The sequence below is a fragment of the Sorex araneus genome, chromosome 1 (genome assembly GCF_027595985.1).
Source record: "Sorex araneus isolate mSorAra2 chromosome 1, mSorAra2.pri, whole genome shotgun sequence".
Lineage (NCBI taxonomy): Eukaryota > Metazoa > Chordata > Mammalia > Eulipotyphla > Soricidae > Sorex > Sorex araneus.
The window spans coordinates 420299603-420321884 of record NC_073302.1 but is presented as its reverse complement, the minus strand read 5'-3'; the positions used below and the strand labels follow the sequence as shown (position 1 = coordinate 420321884).

At 36.9% G+C, this 22282-nt stretch overlaps 1 protein-coding gene across 5 annotated transcripts in view; it reads right to left on the bottom strand.

Moving 5' to 3' along the window:
- Window positions 1-22282, bottom strand: part of PTPRZ1 (protein tyrosine phosphatase receptor type Z1) — a 185121-nt gene that overhangs the window by 21706 nt on the left and 141133 nt on the right. For 2 of the 5 annotated variants that reach the window (XM_055124219.1, XM_055124218.1), the window contains exons 13-16: window positions 17761-21334; window positions 12418-12562; window positions 3424-3515; window positions 92-177 (exon numbers count right to left, since the gene is read on the bottom strand). In XM_055124219.1, coding sequence (XP_054980194.1) covers window positions 92-177; window positions 3424-3515; window positions 12418-12562; window positions 17761-21334 — 3897 coding nt within the window. The remainder of the gene's footprint in view (window positions 1-91; window positions 178-3423; window positions 3516-12417; window positions 12563-17760; window positions 21335-22282) is intronic. The other 3 variants (XM_055124221.1, XM_055124224.1, XM_055124220.1) reach the window with 2 other exon arrangements.

The following is a 22282-nucleotide window of genomic DNA, read 5'->3' as shown; positions in this document are numbered from 1 at the left end:
ATGATTTCAATGACTATGTCAGAAAATAATCTACTGCTGAATTTTAAAAATTATATTCTACAGTCTATAATTAAATATCCTAATATCATACCTCAAATTCTTCAGTAAACCCACTACTTGCATGTAAATCTGCAACATGCTTTGGAAAGTGCTTTATTGGAATTGCTCCAACATCATCTAAGAGAATAAAAAAAAAACTAGGTTGGAAAGGATGTTTCAATGAAAAAAAAAGTGCCCATCACTTATAAGTACTTATAAAAGTGCCTTCTAAACAATCTCAAAGTTACAATTATTTCTATCATTTCTACTGACTCTCAGCTACTCAATAAAACAGTTAGCAACTACTAACTTTTTCAATATTTACTAGTAATAATAACCCTGCATATAGAAATCTGATTTGATCAGCAACCTTCCTTTCAGACTCTAAAAAGAAAATTAAATTTCAATGTTAATTCACAAATACCACCAAGACCTCACTTATCAATGGACTGTATCTCTTTCTTTTCTTGTGGTGCCAGGAGGATCAAACCCAGGGTCTCACATATGCAAGGCATGTGCTGGTCTAGGTTCCATCCTTGAACAGGTCTGTCTAGATGCACTGTCAGCACTGTCGTTCCATTGTTCATTGATTTGCTCAAGCGGGCACCAGTAATATCTCCATTGTGAGACTTTTTGTTACTGTTTTTGGCATATCGAGTACCCCATGGGTACCTTGCCAGGCTCTGCCGTGGGGGAGAGATAATCTCGGTAGCTTGCCGGGCTCTCAGGGAGGGACGAAGAAATCGAACCCGGGTCAGTCATGTGCAAGGAAAACGCCCCACCCGCTGTGTCATCGCTCCAGCCCATTAACATGGTTGGGAACTGTATATAAACTCTGGGGTAGAATACTGAACTAGTATATTTCCAATTGTATCGGGTCCATATTTGATAGTCCTATTTCAGTTTTTGAAACTGAAGTCTGCCTTACAAATAGATTTAAAAATATTTTTCCCTTGTCATAAAAAATAGAAAACATCTAGATATAGACTAATCATTAAAGATAATGTTGAAAACTTTTGGAACTTTTAATTTATAAAATTTCAAGAATTCTAACTTGAAGATATGCTATGTAAACAAAGTCATTGGATCTGTTAATTAATCACAAAGGGGCCAAATTATTTTAACTGTTCTGTCCCCTCCCCCTTGCCCTGAACACACAAAAAAAATCTTTCTTAGATTAAACATATTACTAGTTCACAGTATGCAATTTCACAAGTGATTTCTCTGACAAGGAAACATCAAACACATTTCACTAGAAACAAGTTATTTACATCAACAGATGTTCAACATCTAGGCCATTTAATATTTTAAAGCTTCAGTTACCAAGCATTAGCTGATTTAGAAAAAAATCAGAATCCATCTGTTCTCTCTCTTAGATGAGTGTACCTGAATACTAAAATTGAATTAGCCTGTAAGGCTGAATAAGCACTAAACAAAGGTGTAATTCTATCTTCACACCTTTAGAAGAATCTTGCCTTGAAGAAGCTTTTATGATTAGATAAGAAAACAGAAATAATTTGTCACATCTTAATCATTAGTTCTAGAAATGTCCTTCAGAGCCATCGATACTGTCCTGAGCAACTAATATTTTTTCACAAGTAAACTAACAATTTTTAATTTAGAGAATGGTATTTGGTGATTTATGAACTGATGAGACTATGATACATTAACTTTTCTTTCCACTTTCTGATCTTCCATGGAAATGTGAATATTTAGGTGAGCTAGAGTTCATCTCTGAGAGTCAAACAAGTGAATAGATAAACAACTTTGATGACTCCTTCTGAGAAGTGAAAACAAGCTATTTTGATTTTTCTGGACAAGATCTTGATTATGGATTATTTCAGTCATTGTTAGTAATTACCTATGTTCGGATTTGGATAATTTATGACTAACTTGCCTATCTACGCTGACAGGATGTGGAAGTATGTTAGAAAACGTGGGGAAGAATAATGCAACAGATTACTGTCAGTCTCAAATTTTTAAGTATGAAATGAGAAATTGTGTTGTTCTAATAAGTACAGAACTTTCATACAAATAAAAAAAAACAGTGGTGGTAAAGGACATAGAGGAAAAAAACAAAAAGCATTTTAATTATAAAGAGCATACCCACCTTTTCCCCCCTGAAATTTCATGTGGATAGCATGTAATATTCGGGCCCTCAGAAATAATTTATGCGATATCAGACAATGTTAAATTACACAGAAATGAATTTTTCCTTTTGTTTTCTATGTTTTGGTGAATTTCTGTATCTTTCTCTTTTTTCTCTAGTGAACCAGTAGCTCACAATTTCCTAGGTAGTTCCTTTATTGTTCTAAGTTTTTAATATGAAATGTTCAAAAATAATAATTGTTATTTTGATTATAATGTGAATTCTAGGGCCAAAGAATGCTTTTATCACAGTGACTCTGGAAACTTTTGAATGTTGTTAACCAGGTAAGTTCTGATAAAAATTTGTTGTCTTCTCAGGTCTTCAATTGTTCCACATTAAAATTTTTAAAAATTATTATTGAGGTAGCAGTTACATTAGTGTTAATGTTTATGCTCTTGGTGTATAAAGTTACCACATTTCCACCACCACCAAAGTGCCAATAACCACCCAAATACTGTTTGTGCCAACTTTAGTTTTCCCCAAACCTTCTTCCACCACTCTCCTCCCTTTCTCTCACCTAGTAACTTTGAACTTGGTAACCTCTGTTCTGATGTCAGAGTCCAAGGGCTTGTTTTCATTGGATATTGTTCATTCCCTTGTCTTGTTTATATACTACACTAGTGAGATCATGTGGCATTATTCTTTTTCCCTCTGACTTATTTTGCATAACACGATACCATCTAGTTCTACCCAAATTGTTTAACATTTTTACGTGGAGTCTTTTCAGCTTATCTTCAGGCTCACGTTTTACTTCTACCCCCATGATTTTAGAGATATTTCCCCTTCAAAAATAGGTAAGAAAACATAGACTCAGATGACTATCAAGGACCTAAATTTTTTTTTGTTTTTTTTCTCTTATCTACACTTACCACGCAGATTTAGTTTTCCGTTATTCAAATTTCCACTGAAAGTACTTACAACAGAATATGAAATTGGACTGAAATTCAGGAATGATAACTAATATTTTATTGCTACGATGTCCATATTATTTTACTGCATGATTTAAAATTATTATGCCAAATCATCTTTAAGACTGAGAACATTTAAAAATAATACAAAAAAGAATAAATACAGAATCCTGATAGGTGATGTAACAAATATTTTGAATAACAGGAATATTTACCAACCTGTATTATAACCCTCGCACAATGCTCTGATAAGAACAAACTTCCAGCATCGTGCTTTTTGTTCTCTGTCAGTCAGCTACTACTCATGGTCACACTTTAAGCTATTACCTGAAATTGGAAATATAGGTGTTGGAGGTGTGGATATTACTCGAGGAGATGTACTGTCTTCTAAATAAAAGTGTGCAGTCTGGAAGCATTTCCTGGAAGGAAAAATAAAGCAATTTATACTACTGGCTGCCATGAAGAGCAAGACAACTTCTGAGCTGCTTCAAAATTATGACTGAAATCTCAAGAAATGAAACATACTTGGAAATCCATATCCGTCTTACAAAGCACTAAATATTAAAGAACTTCATTTTTTTGCAAGCCTTCTAATTTTGTCTCTTTTGCCTGTCTCAGATGCATAAGGAGAGGATATGAGACACAGAGAAAGTAAAAATAGCATCTGAAGTTGCAATTAGTACCAGTTAGTAATTGGCTGAGATAGAACACCACAATACTAAGTTACTTTTTCATGGATGCAGTCTACCAATATGTCCAGACACCTTGGACAGGAGCAGAGTGAAAAACAAAGCACCTCTAAAGCGATCTGTAATCTAATATCGAAATGGTCATGCTGTATGGGTATGTTCTACTATTATTAGTCAAAGGTGTGAGGTTACACTCACACAGAAATGAAATTGCAAGGTGGTAACATTTTGATGGAAACAAGAAAGCAGGTCTATACTTACAGTATAATACAGCAGTGACAGAACTTGAGTGAGGAAATAATGAGTGTACCACTAAAAACGGGGGTGATTTTCTTCCCAACAGATGCTAGCTTTGTTGATGAGGGTTTTGAGAATGAATAGATTTGGAATCAATGACAACTATGACCTATAATTTCACCTGCATTTATTTTCATTCAGATAGTAAGAGTAACATCTGGTGAGAGCACACTACAAACTATTGAGAAGAGCAAAGAACCAACTGCTGCTAAACTAATGAAACCATCCTTAATTACAAAAATTTAGATAATTAAACCTGCTAATGACATGCTTTGATGTGGGTCACTTAATTTATTGGGAATTTTACTCCTGAGTGGTTCAGTTGCTAGAAAGAGCTGTTTGAATGAAAAGACCACTGTTGTTCTTCATTTAAAAGATTCAAGCTATGAGGCATTTATCCTAGCGAACTTTTAACATAACAGTGATTCTTGAGGCTGGGGAAACTGTTCGAAAGGCTAGAGCACATGCTTCTACCCAAGACTCTGAATTTGATCCTTGACACTGAATAACCCCTGAGCATCACTGAAAGTGCTTCCCAGCAGTCTCAGTGCTGCTGTATCGAAGCATCACTGCAGTGCCCAGGCACTGAAGCATTTGTCATGGATGGCTCACTAGAGCTGGCTATGCCTTCCAGCCCTTCTGAGCATTGCTTGGGTAGGGGGGAGGGAGAGGGGAAGAATATCCATAGTGTTCGTTCCTGCATCACCCATCTAGAAGGTAGACATTTTTTAGTAATCCATTTTCTGTGCAAAATTTTTGAGTGATTCCTTCTGGAAATAGTATGACACTCAATGATTTCAGCAAGGACTATATAAAAAACTCCCACGACCTAGTTCTGTTTTAGCTACCTCATCTTCCACAATGTCCTTCTTTATGTTCACATTGGTTATCTCTTTCTCACTCAAAGAAGCTCAGAATCCTGCTTCTTCCCACTTCCCTGTCCATCTATCTCCACCTCATCATTCTTCACATTGGGCTAATGCCACTGGCTATGGGTCAGTTTCCCTGACAAGTGCTAAAACATCTCCCCATTGCCCAAATGTACTTGTTCTGGTTCTTATGTGTGCTCTGTAGCACTGAACTCTATCTGAAATAACTTACTAATGTATTTGTCTTTCTTACATGTTTTGGTCCGGTTCTCTCTCATGAGAATGGAAGTCCCACAAAGTCAGGAAACTTGATCTTCATGGGTGACATGTTAGTCCTCACTGCTAAGAAGTATTCATCATATTGTAGGTACCCACCCCCTTCATTGATGCCTTAGATTTCTCTGCAATTATTGGAATAAAATGATGTCATCTAGTTATAAGCTTAATTTAAAGTAAACAAAATTCAAAGGCATGGGTGACTCTCAAAATGAAGCCCTCCCAATGAGGTTGCCCTGTCTTTAATAATCAAATCTCTATGACATAATAGAGAGAACCTAAGAATGCCTTTATGAGGTAACCATGCTAAATAAAATAAGTAAGGGAAGGAAGGGCAATTATGAAATGTTTGTAAAACATTTCATAAATAATATAAATAAGAATATACATTTATTTATATATAAATATATAAGAATATAATATAAAATTAATTTATATTCATTTCATAAGAATATAAATAGCTAAAGTAAGTGAACTTGCAAAGAGAAAAAAAATACCTAACTCCTCTTTTTTTTTTTTTTGCTTTTTGGGTCACACCCGGCGATGGTCAGGGGTTACTCCTGGCTCTGCACACAGGAATCACTCCTGGTGGTGCTCAGGGGACCATATGGGAGGCTGGGAATCGAACCCGGGTTGGCCGCATGCAAGGCAAACGCCTTCCCCGCTGTGCTGTCGCTCCAGACCCTACCTAACTCCTCTTCTCAGTGCTTACTGGAGGAAAAATGAGTTCATATTGAGAAGTGTTTTTTTGGTGGTGGATAACATCAGCATGTTGGTAGTGGACTATTAATCTATACCGTGAAATTCTATAATGTAAAGAAATGATAAATCAATTTTTAAAAAAAGAAAGAGGAATATTCAAAAAGGGAACAAGTAGATGGTTGAACAAAGAGAAGGGAGATGAGAGGCTACAAGAATCAGAGGATCATAGCTAAGATCAGAGTTTAAAATAAGTGAGGAAAGGGCAGACCAATGAAAAATGGGTAGAGGAAGGGTTACAAATTCATGATAAGGAAAGTATCCTGCTGAATGCAAGAAAGCAGACGGGAGCGAAACAACGAAGTTCAGCTTATCTCTGCACCACTGATGAAGTCCTGATATGCTGATGGCAAAACACCAGTTTTGATATTTGTTTAAAAAGATCATGGAACTAAAGTCCCTATGATTTTAATTATGCACTAATACAGCTGCGTATGCCCCAAATGGTTTCCCTTTGTTTCTCGGTGAGTCTTAGAGATGTAAAATGCTTAAAGGAACAGAGCTGTTCCAAGAATTTCACAGCATCTCTGAAATAAAAAAGCCCCCATTAAATACCTTCGTTGAAAAGACTCATTATGAATTATCTTTCAATTATGTTTGTATTGGTGCCACACCCAGTGGTGCTTGGGGGGCCATAAGGTGCCTGAGATTGAACTCATGACTAGTACATTCTCTGCCCGTCTCTACCCCTTGGTCTACCTTCCAGACCTGTCTGTCCTCTTTAGATTCCTTCTTATGCCAACTCAAACTGTTCCTTTTAAATATGTCTAAATAGTGCTCAGAGAGGACGCATTCTCTTCCACTGCTTTCCCCCCTACTGTTGATATCTTTCTCGCTGTGAATCGAAATCTATCCCCCTATTATGCTGATTGACAGAGTTGTTATTGACAAATTTTAATATTTTGGTGCCCTCTATCACTTAATTATTAAACTCTACCTGTGACCTCCACTCATTTTTTGGCTTTTCTCCTTAAGTTTCATTCCTCCAAGTATATAGATAAGTTGAGGATCCTTGGAACTCTCCTTTTCTATCTGGATTCAACATTTCTCCTCTTTTAAATAAAGGATTCCTGACCCAACACCCATGGACTAACATGCCAGGTAAACACTGTCCTTACAGACAGCTGTGCAGTGCCCTAACTGTGACAGAGCCTCTCATTTCCTTACCAGATGCAGTGCTCCATTTTCTCTATTTTTTATTTGCATGACACAAACTTTCATTCACATTCACCTTTATAAAGATTGTTTGAAGGGACTAGAGTGATAACATAGTGGTAGGCCTCTTGCCATGCATGCAGTCAGCAAGTTTGATCCCTGGCAACCTCTGTAGATCCCCCAACTCCCCCTAGGAGTGATCCTAGAGCACAGAGTCAGGAGTAAATCCTAAATACCATAGGGGGAAAGGGAGAGAGAGAGAGAGAGAGAGAGAGAGAGAGAGAGAGAGAGAGAGAGAGAGAGAGAGAGAGAGAAGAGAGAGAGAGAGAGAGATTAAACTAGGGGCTGAAAATGTACTGGGGTTAGGGTGCATACCTTACATGAAGCTGACCCCAGTTTGATCATGGCACTCATATGCAAACCCTGAGCATGAAGCCAAGAATAAGCCCTGAGCACTGCTGGTGTAGTCCAGTCCCCCCCCCCCACTAAGCCCTTTTTGCTGCCAAAAAAATGATAGATATCCAAGAGTGGACTTCAGTTTGTGGAAATTGTTCTGGTTCTGTCATTTTACTTTTAATTTCTTTATTCGTTGTTAGAGAAAATTATTTTGCCATATGTTTGCTTTGTGTTTATAGTCTCAAATATCTTTTTCTAAAATGGGGCCATGCCTTTTGATTTATATAAACCCAAGTTTAACAATAATGTCAGGATGATCACTGGTGCTAAGTTTGAATGACAAGACAGATCTTCAAGAGCAAGTAAGCCATACCTATCATAAATTAGTTACACATTATCTCTTATTTTTTCTTGCCTTTTGGGCCACACCTGGTAATGCTCAGGACTCACTCTGGCTTTCTGCTCAGGAATTACTCCTGGTGGGCCTCAGAGACCACTTGGGATGATGCTGGGGATAGAACTTTGGCTTACTGCATGCAGGTCCTACCTGCTGTACTATCATTCCAGCCCCTTGAGCTAATTCTTTTCAGTTGTCTAGTCAGTTACTTTTTGGTTTCAGAACATAAGTCATACCATATTGCTACTTCCTTGCACAAATACATTAAAAAATCCTACAGGGAAATATATAGAAACCTTGTAAGCAGAGGATACATTTTGGTGAAGTTCACCTCAAGGGTGTTTTATAGTACAGTCTTTCTGGAAGTGAGATTCTGCTGTTCAAAGGCAGCAGCATAGCAAAAGGCCTTTATTATAAGTTGGCAACTAACATCAATGACTTACAATCTGAATTTAAGATAAGAGAATTAATACTGTTTTTCTTTCAGCACGCCCACTCCTATACCCCAAAATCAAACAACTGTGTTTGTAGAAAGTTCTAACATTGGTCTTGATGGGTCACTATTTTCTTGTATATACCTTTGGTATCATTTAGGTTGTAACTTTGAAACAAGCACTCAACAATTTACCTACTGTCTTCCTTAAAAAGAACATTTTGAAGTCTTCCTTACTGAACAAAATTTTTCATCTTAGAAACTTATGATTTGGCTCATGTAAATTTACCTTAAAACATCTGGAAAATAATTTCCAGGCATATTATTTAATGTATGACAAGATTCAATATCCATAGTCCATCTGTTCTGTATAAGCAGTGAGTGTCTGCACGCTTTATGTGCTAAGTGTTGATAACTATGTCTCCTGCTAATTATCACTCAGCCATGAAGAAAAAAGTGATGACTGTTTTAAACTTGAAGACATAGGTCCTATCAATCAATGTTAATCTGATTATTTAATTTACACCTTCTCATCAAGTAAGTATTTAGAATTGAAAGCTAGAAATACGTAATTAATTCCATCTTTACATCCTCATACTCATATGAAGCAATATTCATCCTATATTGTTCATCGAATACACACAACACACGATGAAGAAGGTTTTATTGTAATGATAAAGATTATCTGAGAACCCTCTCCTCTAATGGAAGAAAGAAGGAACTCATTTTAATGCAGGTGACGTGCACCTAAGATCATTGAGCTAATGCCAATCAATACTGGGGAAGAGACTCAAATTTCAACATCTTGAATTTGTTCAGTCTTCGTGCTAGCACATGATTTTTCTCAAGGTTTGTACAAAACACAGGAGATGCATTAACTTTGGTAGATTAGACTCACATCACCAAAAGAGGATTTATTATATATATATATCATTTTAAAATCATATTTTCTCCCTCCTCCCAAATTAGGATAAACATGTTCAATATATAAACTTGGAAAAATTAATAAGGACCATGTCATTTTTAGGGCTCTTAATAGTATATATCATTAGATTATTCAGATATTTCCATAAAAAAACTAGAATTTCTAGAAAGGAATATTAATATGCTTCTATTTTTGGCTACATGTTATTTATAAATGTGGCTAAGCTAGAATTGAGTAAATCACACAAACTTTGAAAAAAGCACTGCCACTTAATTTTGTGGCTCAGTATATAAAAATTTTAGTGTGTTACTGATCTAAAACATTACTTTGTTGTTGTTGTTGGGTCACACCCAGCAATGCACAGAGGTTACCCCTGGCTCTGCACTCAGGAATCACCCCTGGCAGTGCTCAGGGGACCATATGGGATGCTGGGAATCGAACCCAGGATGGCCTCGTGCAAGGCAAACGCCCTACCCGCTGTGCTATTGTTCCAGCCCCTAAAACATTACATTTTGAAGTAAATTAATCTCATGGGTATATGTGAAGTCAGATAAGTTAAGTTTTGAAATGGACACATAACTGTAAAAATTTCATCAGTACATTTAATAGAAAAAATGAAAAAATATGTATTTAAGACTATCAGAGTACTCAAATATCAAACATAGCCTTTGTTTTCTTGGTACATAAAGTGCTACTCATGAAGAAAAAAATCATACTGGTAAATTTCACATTATTTTTTAAAAATTCTTTTTCTTGACACACTACATATGGTTCACCCACTATTAATAATGCAAAAACCACTTCAGATTATAATTTTTTCATGGAATATCAAGTCACTAAACTATTGCTTTCCAAATTTGTTGAATTTGACTGTGTAATAGAATAAAAGACTACTTATTTCACTCTTATGACTACAAGCACATATTTTAAAATTATTTTTAATTGAGATTCTATGGCTTAATATTGTTAATGGTTTCTCATGCACATAATTTCAACACCACACTATCTGAAATATTAATTATTCTAGCACATTATTTACTTAAAGGTAAAATTTTGTCCTGTTATTCACTGAATTTATTTATTTTGGGGATCCTACTCTGACAGCACCTTGGGAACCAGAGTGATGCTGGGGATTGAAGCAGGGTTGTTCATATGTAAGGTAACTGCATTCATCCCTGTATTATTCCTCTTGGACCTCCATTTTATTTAAAAATTGCTTAGCCACAATTGGCATTACTTTCAAAAATTAGTTCGACAGGAAAAATGTGATTAAGTGTAAAGAAGTATTCTGAACAAATATGATATCCATAACTAGTAAAAAGTTAAACCAACAAGCTCAGAAGGGAGTAGGGAAAAGGCAACATAAATTCTGGTTGACCAAATGCTTATAAATTATATGTTCATGTTACTCTAATGAGCATGGAATATTTTGCAAGAAGAGTCACTGGCAATCATAGGCATCAATGAGGAAAGAAACTACTGTCTTTGCATCTTAGGAACAAAACACCCCTAATATGTAGGGTAATAAATTAAAAATTTGATCTCTATCCTTGGAAAATTAAATCTGTTCTGTAAACCACAGTGCCATGAATACTGAATACTGCAAACATGGGGCCCAAACCACAATAGTTAAACTGAAAAATGTGCCCGTTAGGGAGGCAGGCTTGGGGGTGGGCAGAAAACTGGGGAACAAAGTTGGCTCTGGTGGCAGAATTGGTATTGGAATATTGGAGGCCTGATACTTTGTTATGAGTGCATTTATAAATCATGTTGTCGAAATAACCGTGTTTACTTAGAGCACATTTCAAAAAAAGAAAACTAAATGTGAAGTACAGTTGGTTACAAAAACATTCTATCTCAGTCAACAACAGGGCTTTGCGTCAATATCAAAGATGCATCAACTTGTTTGTTATCCTGCCCATGTGTCCCTTTCTGCAATACCCCCCACCTTTAGCTCCAGTTTCCTACCCAAGCAAACAGGATTTACTCCATCCATTCTGGCCTGAGTAGCAAGCTTCTTGTTCTTTGACCATCTTAGCAGTAGATGTCAGCTGTACTGTCATCTTTTTTTATGCATTTTTTTGCATATGCAATTTTTATGCAACACTGAACGAAAAATATTACTTTTGGGGGGAAATAGTTTTGTGCAAAATTTTCAAGAGAAATAGGTTCTCATCAATAAATACAAATTTCGTGTCAGCAATGATTAGTTTCTTCTTTCTTTCATGTTTAATATTTCCCTAGAGTAGTTAATTCAGTAATAGGCATATGGGAACAGTCAAATAAAAAAAGAGAAAAAAAGCTGGGTTTTTTTTTGGGGGGGGCGCATATTCTATGGTGCTCAGGGGCCACTCCGACGGGCTGCTGTGGTATTGTTCCTGATAGCACTTGTGGTACCATTTGGTGCTGGAGATCAAACCTGACCCTATTTATTGCATGCAAAATCTACACGTCAGCCTTTTGAGCTATCCCCCCAGCCCTAAAGAAGCAACTATTTTCAGTTAAATGATGGGCTATATTTTGGGTATTTTATCCTTAAGGAACATGATTATGAATTTTTAAGTCCCATACACTTTAATACAACTTCAAACCATTTAATAAAACTTTGTTATTATAACACCATAATAAAATTATATTTATGTTTTAATTGCTTGATTTTATTTTTATGTGTGGGTTACATTTTTAAATTTATTAATGCACAATTGATGTGCATCTTCTAGAAAATTCTGTTAAGCTATTAAAATCACTTTCTTACTATATTGAAACACAGAAGGAAAACTTTTGAAATTACAAGGGCTGTAGTATTTAGGCTGAGTTTAGATTTTTGTTACATTCATGATAATGTGTGAATATTAATTAGATTAATATGACAATAAAAACCTATAAAACTATACAAGATATTAGCTAAAGTCAAAAACTCTTTTATTTTTCCTTTGTTGAACTGAAAAGAACAATAAAATACTTATTTGTTTATTTTATACTCAGAAGTCCACCTCATAGTCACCTGTATAACTTAATGGTAGAAGTAAAATGAATTTTAAAGATGCATTAAAGACCCTTCAATTAAATAGAGACAAAAATCTGGGCTTTATGAATTACATTTCCAAAACAAACACTGAACTTACCTCCAGTAGATGAGAATACCCACAAGAACCACTAGACAGATAAAAGTCAGGGCTGACACGATCACAAGGGGTATAACTGCCTTCTTCTCGGATTCCAACCCCTCAGCTAGACCAATACGAGACTCATGGCTACTATTACTGGCCTCTGTAGTTGGAGAAAATTGAGAGAGTTGATATTTAAAGCTTAAGAACAAGTCAGTATTTTTCAACTAATTTCAACTTTCATTATTGCTGCTTACCTTTAAGCTTTTGACTCTTTGATGAAAAGAATGCCTATAATTATGAGGCAATTTAAGTAAAAACAGTTTAGCATATATGACAGGCAATAGGAACTATGAGGAACTAGAATATCCTAACAGGTACTGGTATATCAGTTGGGGATCCATAAAAATAAGTGAAAAGAGGGTCAAGGAGATAGCTTAACTTATAGAAAACATTCCTAGTATGTGAAAGACCCTGGGTTGGATCCAAGGTATCAACATCACACCCCTCTCTCTCACACATCTTTCCCCCATCTCCCCAGTTCACCCCCGACCTAGTACTTCCAAGTGCAGCACCACCAGTTCAAACATGCATAGCTAGGTGAGCTGAGCACTGGTGATGTGAGCCCTATGAATAAATTAGGATAGAATTTTAAAAGGGGAATGAAAAAAATAATTAAATCCTAGTCTTTAAAAATAATCAGGGAATTAAAATTAAGACCTAGTTTTTAAAAAAATAAGATAACCAGGGAAAACCATGCTACTTATTAAATCATCACATGCAATTTGGATTTTCCATAATTAATTAAAAACTTTCAAAAACCCTGCAAATGGGTAAATTAGTAAGACCAATTAATAATTTCACGTAGAGGAAAAAGTATAGCTCTTTGTGTTCAAGCTTTAATCCAGCAAACTACTGAAAATTGAAATAGAGTTTGTGTCTGAAATGTCATCTGTCCTCGTATTAATTTTTACAATCCAATGAACTATTTTGGCGTCTGTGTATATTATTGTTCTAGCACTTGCAAAAATCCTTGCAACTCTTGGAGCTCTTCTTCCAAGTTAAAGATTTCAGAACTGCATGGCAGCGGTCAGTGTCTGTTCACAGTCTTCTTCTTGCAGGTGTGTGTGGGCAGTGGGAAACCAAGACAATTTACCACTGAAACCGTTCTATGCAATATTCTGACTCTGCTGTAAAGTAAGTGCCCTTACCTACCTCCCTGCCGAAGTCTTGCAAGAAGTAAATTTTGGTTCCCCATCAGAATATACTTTGCTTTCTACACAATGGCACCTTTACTGATTTTATACTACAGGTAATATAAAGCAAAGGAAGTAAGTTTAGTTATAAGTATTTAAGATTAATAAATTTGAGAGTAGCACACATTGGTAAATATGTCAATAAATATACTTAGTTGCAGAAAAGTAAATATTAAAAAGAGCAGTTTTCTTCTGCAATGAGAAATAGTGCAGAAAGTACTGAGACAAAAATCCAAAAATCCAAGTCTATGGAGATGGCTCAAAGAGCTTGAGTGCATGGCCAGCAAGCAGGGGTCGAAAGTTCTATTCCCAGTTCCACATGTAATCTGAAACCACCAAGGTGGATCTGGTGGTCTTCAGTACTAGCTTGGCAGAGCTGCACTGGACAGAATATCACTGGGAGAGGCCCAAAGACCCCTGAACTTACTTGGGAGACAACCTTCCTCCACCCCATCTACCCCCCACCAAAAAAAAAAACCTAAGAAAACCTTGAGTGACTGAATTTAATCCAGTCACTCAAGATTTTATGTGATATTAAAGAGAAATACATATCGCCCAATTTTCCTGATGATTTTTCCTGATAATTATGAATACCCTTGCTATAGGAAAGTATAATTCAAAGGTATGAATAAATATCATCAAATTGTCTCAAAAGTGGAAATATTGTAAGTCAACTGATCCCTGAGGGGCAGTTACCATTCTTGTGAGAAAAGCCGAAGCTTCATATTCAGTATGCTAATCATATGCCCTGCCCTCTCTCCTTTCTCTCTCTCTCTCTCTCTCTCTCTCTCTCTCTCTCTTTCTCTCATTCATCTAGAAGCCTATGTAATCTGATGGTGCTTACACTGACAAGGTCTTTATGAAATTTTTGAAATATCTGTTTTTTTAATTTCTTTTTTTTTTCTTTTTGGGTCACACCCAGCAATGCACAGGGGTTACTCCTGGCTTTTCACTCAGGAATTACTCCTGGCGGTGCTTGGGGGACCATATGGGATGCCAGGGATCGAACCCAGGTTGGCCGTGTGCAAGGCAAACGCCCTGCCCGCTGTGCTATCACCCTGGCCCCTGTTTTTTAAATTTCTACCTTATTTTTTAATTTTTTAAATCTCTACCTCTTTTTTTTATTGTAATGTTGGTATCTAGTAGAGAGCTTGTGGGTAACAAAAGAAATAATTCACTTAAAATATTTCTATTAGCCAGAAGTTACAGAAGTTAGTTATTATTATTATTATTATTATTATTTAGTGTCAGTCATTTTTCCAATGTGGTCTCTAAGATAGTGGCTTCAGCCTCACCTCGAACTCACCAAACAACAATTTTAGGGCCACAGTCAAAATCAGCCCTCAACTACTTAGAATATTTATGAGTAAGGCTCAGTCCTCTGCATTAATAGGTGTAGCAGAATTCTATAGGTGATTCTGAGGCGCATTCAATCTTCAAGTCAGTGATGCATATCAATGTGTAAACAAAATGAGCTCAAATAAGTTTACAGGTCTTCAGACATCACAGTTACTATGGCAATATACATGTAAGTGTACATGTAGATACACATATGCCTCATTTGTATAGATATGTGTGTATACATATTAAATGTCTAATCACACATGTGATTTATCTGTAAGAATATAAACACAAAATATGTAAAAATAATCATATTAGTAACACTATATACATATTTTATACACATATGTGCATATAAGAGACTTTCCTCACAAATTCTCTAGGTCTGTGTTTAAAAGAAACTTATTCATTCAATAGTTAAGGGAAAACTCAATGGCAATTATATAATATAAAACCTATGCATTTTATTTGAGGCATTATATTACATGAAAGTATAGAAAATATAATTGCTACATATACTATAAGAAACAACTACTCATGTTGATTTTCACATTTATTAGTTGAGGCTAAAATATCTATTTTTGTATATGCTCAACTTTGTTATAAAACGATATAACAAGTCAACTCTATTGCAAAATGATAAAACAAGTATCTACTATTTAGAAAGTAAGCAACTAAGATTACTACTTAAGAATATATTTTGACATTAAGTATATTTAATTAAATTAAGTATAATTTTGAAAAATATATTAATATTATGTTTCTTATTGTCCTACTTCATGAAATTACAGTCTCTAAGAATTAATGTCTGTCTTCATGCCTTTGGGTCAAAGAATGTATATCTTTTTTCTAAAAATTCCTAAATTGTCATAATTGATGTTTGCATTATCTACATTATTTTGAAGAACATGTCATATAATTTCTAAATTCTAGAAGTACATAATAATTTTTTAAGCTTCAAAATTAGTCTACATTCACTTGGTAAGAAACCTTATTAACTGTTGAACAAAACAAAATACATACACAGTTTTACAGGAAGTTTAAAAAGAGAAGATTCCCCCTTTAATTTTTGTTTGATCTTATTTACTTCATGAATTATATTGCTACTTTATGATGCAAAATTTTATATTCATATGGCTTTCTTTTTATCAGTGGTTGGACATATTAAATAAACAAATCTAATTAGTTATTTGAAAAGAAAATGCTGAGTTTTATCTAGCAATTCTGGCTCTGGCATTTGTAGTACATGGCTTTCCATAATAACATAATTTAGCATATCAATGATGTTACTACCTAGTAAGGTAGAAAAAGGGATAATTCCAGATATTTCCCATGAATTGAACAAAATTTAAAACAGTAAAATTGAAGTCATATTAACAATTAATATATGAAGAATAATAATACTAATGGATAAAGAGAACTATGGACTCATTCATTCATTCATTCATTCTCACATATCAGAATTTAAGTATTTAAAATGCAATGCTAAATAGGTTTCAAGTCAGAATAAAAGAAAAATTCTGTCTAAATGTAAAAACTCTAGTGCTCTTACAATTAAGTAAAAATTTATGGCTAATTGAAAGTATAGAACCACAAAGAATAAAAAGCATCCTAATGAGATGTGTGTCTGTGTTATGAATTATACTACACTTGATCTTAGCCAAAAGACCGAGAAGTGATGTGCTATGACTTATAAGCATCCACTTTTATGCAGTAGTTGTATATGATGTTACAGTAACCTGTCTTGTGATCTACTGCTAAAATTTAAACATTTTTTATTATTAATCTTAAAAATGCCTAACATGTAATAAAAGCAAATTATACAATTTACAACTAATTCAATAAAATTAGGAAATTAGGTAGCATTTCATGGTCTTAATGATACTGAATTTCTGTTCTCTCCCTGTTGGCATTTAAAGAAAACATTTGTATTGTATCCACCATAAGTAACCTGCTCTAAGAAACATCTGGCCAATAAACTAATTTGCATAAAATCCATGAACAAAAAAATGCATTTCTATAGAAATGTTCTAATGTTTACATATTATAATACAATATCTATACATACTGCGCATACTAATACCCATTATTTAACTTCTTAGAAATGGAGTATAACAGTAAGCACAAAGTCAATGTATTTTGTTAGTTCACACTGCCCCCTTTAGGCAACATTAAGGTATGTTTAGGCAACAGTAAGGTAATCAAAGATCGTTCTTAAAATTTAAAACCTTAAAAATGATCATTAATTTTTAAAATATAACATCAGAACTATAAAAATATCTCCCAAAATTATGTGATTTAGCAAATTTTCTGATTCCTTTTTCAGATAGTTGGTCAAAGAGAGGTGTTTAATTATATTACTGCCAAACTATCATTCATTTTATAACTCAATAGAATTAGTTTTGAAACTGATTTTAGAGCATAAAATAATAGGAAAATTCTTTCAAAATACCATACTCTATAATACCACTTAAAAAGAGGCATATAAGAATGAATTATGCACAATCATTCTCTTATGTAGCTAAGAAGATGAAAAATGACAATAAAATAGACCATTTTGTTGAGAATTATGTCAGGGACTGAAACATACTGAGCATTCATTTAGAATAATGGATGAAATCATACTTTAAAATCTGTAAGTCAATTTGTTGAATATTTTGATAAAAACAAGGTGTTCCATTTTTTCAAGTTTCTCTCCATGTTTGTTTTTTTTTGATGAAGAAAACCACCACACTTCAACCTATCCTTTTGATTCATAACTAACCTGCTTCTGAAATGTTGAACACTTCTGAGTGCCTACTAGTAATAGTTGATGTGGAGGACTCTGAGGATCCCGGGATTAATTCTGAGTCCCCTGGTTCCAGGACCCCATTGGCATCTCTTTCATTAACTTCTGGAAAACTGAACTCTGTGGAAGTCTCGTTATCATTAAGGCTACCTGAGGTAGTTTGCCCTGATCCACTTTCTTCATCGCTTGTAACAATTTTTCCCCAGGCTTTAGATCGTGGGGTGAAAGGAAGCAGGCCAAGCCCAGTTTGAATATCATTTTCATCTTTCTCAACATTGTGGTACTGGTGTAGCGTATTGGTTGGTGATTTATCAGGACTGGCCATATCAGTCTGACTGTCTGAGGTGGTACCTGTTACTGTATTTTCTTCTTCAGAATTTTTAGGATATACAGATAAGACTGGGTCATTTTGATCCACAAGACTGTTTGCTTGGGTATCTGAGTCATTCATGACCTTTTCCGGTGGTTCTCTATTGGGGAGGCATGACATACACTTATTTACAGGTAAGCCATTGCCATCTCTGTCATTGTACCCATCATCACCATAATCATCATCACTATTGTCACCACCACCCCCTTCAGTGTCAGATCTGACTCCATGCATTGGCTCAGCTGTTTTAGAAGGAAACTGCCAGTTGGTTGTGCTCATGGAACTATCACTGTTGGGAGAAACAGTAGACATGGCAACATACACATTTCCTACAGGAACAGAATGATCAGTGGTTACAAGCGTTTCAGAAACAACTGTCGGGGTACCAGCAAATACCTCATCGGGAATAGAACCTTGGGTGGAGGTGAAAAGTTCATCAGAATATAAACGGTTATCAATACGTGTATTTGGTGGTACATTGATGGATAAAACGGGAGTAGCCAATCCATGCCTTCCTTTGGTTGGAAAAGCATGGTTAGTCTCCAAACTGGTGGACTGGAACAATTCATTATGACTGTACAACGAAGGCACCACTTGCTGGGAACTTTTGCTTTTAAACAAAACGGGTTCAGAATATTTCTCACTCGTGTAAGGAATTGTTACACTTTGATGCGAGGCAGCGAGCATAACAGAAGGCGATACAACAAACACCGGTACAGACGCAGAGCGAAGCATGTTTTCATTTGAAGCAGAATTTGATGCCATGAGATGCAATATCGGAGAACTAATTTGATCAACCTCGGAGGTTTCAACCAATGTTAGATCACTAGGCACAGTTGGAAGAGCAGTTTTAAGCAAGGTGTCAACACCAGAGGCCTGCAAGGAAGGTTGCAGCAAGACTTCAGTATTAAAAGAAGCTGAGGCCTCATAAAATAAAAGCTGAGTTGAAGGAGATAACATTTCTCTAGAAGCAGCGCTAGAGGAATTGGACTCTAAGCTTGTGCTAAGCACAGGTTTAACTGGCGTGCCACCAGATGTTTGTGAGACAGCCTGTGTATGCTGAACAGAAAAGAATTTTTCTGGAACGTGACTAATTTCGTGATCAAAAACCTTAGTGGCAGTATAAGGAAGAGTGCCGGGAGTTTTACCCCTGGTACTATCAAAGGAAACAGGGGATTCTTGGACAGATGCCTTCGACTTACTGATAGACTCATATAGGTCAGGCACAGCAGTGCTTTCAGAGTGGTAAATCGTCTCACTGAAAGAAGACATTTTCAGTTCCGTCTCACTTCCATAGATTATGTCACTTTTAGAAAGCGGCTTAATCTCATCACCAAATACAGAGGTTGTAAATTCAGTTATAGACATGGGTGAAGAAATATTAACTGCTGCCATATCATCTGTGTTGGGCAAAAGAAATTCACTGTCAGAGGAGCCTCCGGACCACTCCCCATCACCAGAGAGGCCAGGAGTCGGCTGCAGCAGTGAAGCGGAAGGCGTTATGAATGAAGCCTTGGGCACTGGCATGTGGCTAAGGCTGCTAAATATGGCACCCTGATGAGATACACCAGTAGGATCACGCACAGGTATCCCAGAACTGGAAGGAACAGTGACGAGAGGGTGAGAGCCCTCATCCTTAGACAACACATAAGAGGGTTTGGGCCCTGAAGATCGGGTATGCATCATGACATCACTGCTGGATGCTTCAACTTGAGAAAACATTAGCGTTTGATACAGGCTATGAGATTCACTACCACCGAACTCCAATGTCTCTGGAGCTGCACGCGCAGTGGTCTGATGAGACACCACATCAGAATATTGAGCAAGGCTGGGCTCTAAGAGCGCATCACCCCCAGCCATTGGCAGAGACGCATGCAAGGACACCTTATCACTCTCAATAGCTGCAGTGGCTTGCGGGAGGATTTGAGAAACTGTATACAGATGGTGAAACATTTCACTACTGAAGGAAGCAGAGGAAAATGGAAGCAGAGGTGCACCCTCAGAGGAAGACAGGATGGACTCAAATGACATATCGACACTGGGGAATACAGGCGCAGCATGCAAGGCCGAATCACTACTCGAAGCAGCAGGGGTAGTGTTGAGGATCTGATTGTCAAGCAACAGAGGGGTGACTAGAGGAAAGACTTCACTACTGTAGGAAGGTTGAAGAGGTGGCTCACCATTGTAGACTGGTTGAGTGGTCTGCGAATGTACCAGGTTGACCGTGGGAGCCAAATCATGCTGTCCAGAGGACGGAGTGAAAGCATGAGGGGTTACCTCTGTGGGGAAGTAGGTGAATGTTGAAAATGGTGGCATTTCCAGATCCGTGTCTGAGGGCCCCTGTGATACCAGTGGACCTGGGGAAGAGGATTCAGTGGTCTTCTCAGCTTCGTCAATATGTTTCTCAGTGTAATTAGTCTGGGGAAGTCTCTCTCTCCCCGAACCAGCATCGGGCTGTGTGGTCCCATCTATACTGCTGGGAAACCACACGTTTCCATCAGTGGAAGGATCCTTTAGAGAGTCTTCAGAGCCTGAAGAGGCTGAACCTTCTGAAGCATTTCTCGAAGATTCTGGTAAAAGGACATCATAGGTGATTGACTCTGGGTTTTCTGAGGAAAATACATACCCTTGGGATATAGTCTCAGAGCTGAAGGGGAGAGGAGATGTTACAGGACTAGCACCGGAAGAGTCTTCAGTTCCTGTATCCAGCTTGAAACTGGTCAATAAATTCTCTTCCCCACTGATATCAGTAGACACTTCCTGAGAGTCTGTTATGGAAACTGTCTCGAAAGACTCCACAGTCCCAGACAAATTCACCTGTGGGAACCTGATGACAGTTTTCGAGTTGTCATGTAAAGAGTCAGAAGTGCCCGCCAGCGTGGATGGTAGTGGTTTTGTCACAATCTGGAAAGTGGGGGAAACCTCTTTTTCTGGGGCAGATTCAGTGACAGGGGGAGACGTGGAACCTAAAGGTGCATTGGGGACATCTGCTTTTGCAGAGAAGTCACTTCCTCTTGTTGGCGATCGGTTTGTCTTGGCCTCGTTGGACTGAGTGCCTATGCGGTTGGAGTTTGTTGTGGCAGGAACCTGGGGTTCCTTTCTCCTTATCTGGTTGGTGGTAGCGTCTCCACCAGGGTTCACATCAGCATCTTCTTCCATGTCTTGCTCCTCTTCTTCCTCCTTCAAAGAGCAAACAAGATTTAATGAGACATAAGGACAGAAGAAAGTGTTAGTTTATTTTGAAGGTTTGGGGGTCACACCTGACAGTGCTCACAGCATACTCCTGGCTCTGTGCTCAGGGTCATTCCTGGAGTTGCTCAAGGGAATTATGTGGTTTTAGCAATCAAACTTGGGTTGACTATGTGCAAGGCATCCATCTTATTGCTAGACTAAACCTCTGACTCCTTAAGCAAACATTTTAAAGACAACCTTCAACATATGTGCCAAGTACTAGTTCCCCTTAGAGACACACTCTCTCATGAATACTTCATCACTAAGATGGTTATGAGACATCTGACTATAGGTCACCAAAGATGCATGGTTTCTGTTTACTGTTTTGTTCTATAACATCTTGCTTTATAACATGCCAAATCAAATGTTTAGAAAATGAAATGGTCAGAAGCATCAAGATATGACAATTTTTTTTCCATGTGGGGACCTAATTTTGTCAGTTTGTCAGTCGCATTGTAGGATCACTTGTCAGCCCCTTTAAGCTGGTGTCCCCAACAAACGACCTGGCATCTGAGCTGCTTAGGAGGAAGAGAGTGGTGTGGAATGCCTTCAAGAGTGTTGAAGAAGTTGTTAAGAGGACGAAGAACTTCCGGTTCTGGGTACATCTTTTCAACTCCACTGTTCTTCCTTCACTAACTTATGCCTGAGAGACCTGGGCCCTATGCAAACAGGATGAAAACACTATTTGTGTATCCCAAAGAGGAATCGAAAGATTCCTATGTTTGGAATATCACATTTCACTCAAGTGAGAGAAGGAATCTGGAGTTCCAATCTCCGTCGATGATCGAGAATCAGGGATGCTGTCTTGTTTGCCAAGGCGTCAAAAATCAGATGGGCTGGACATGTAATGTGATTTGGAAATGACCGCTGGACTAGAGCCGTTGCCGACTGGATTCC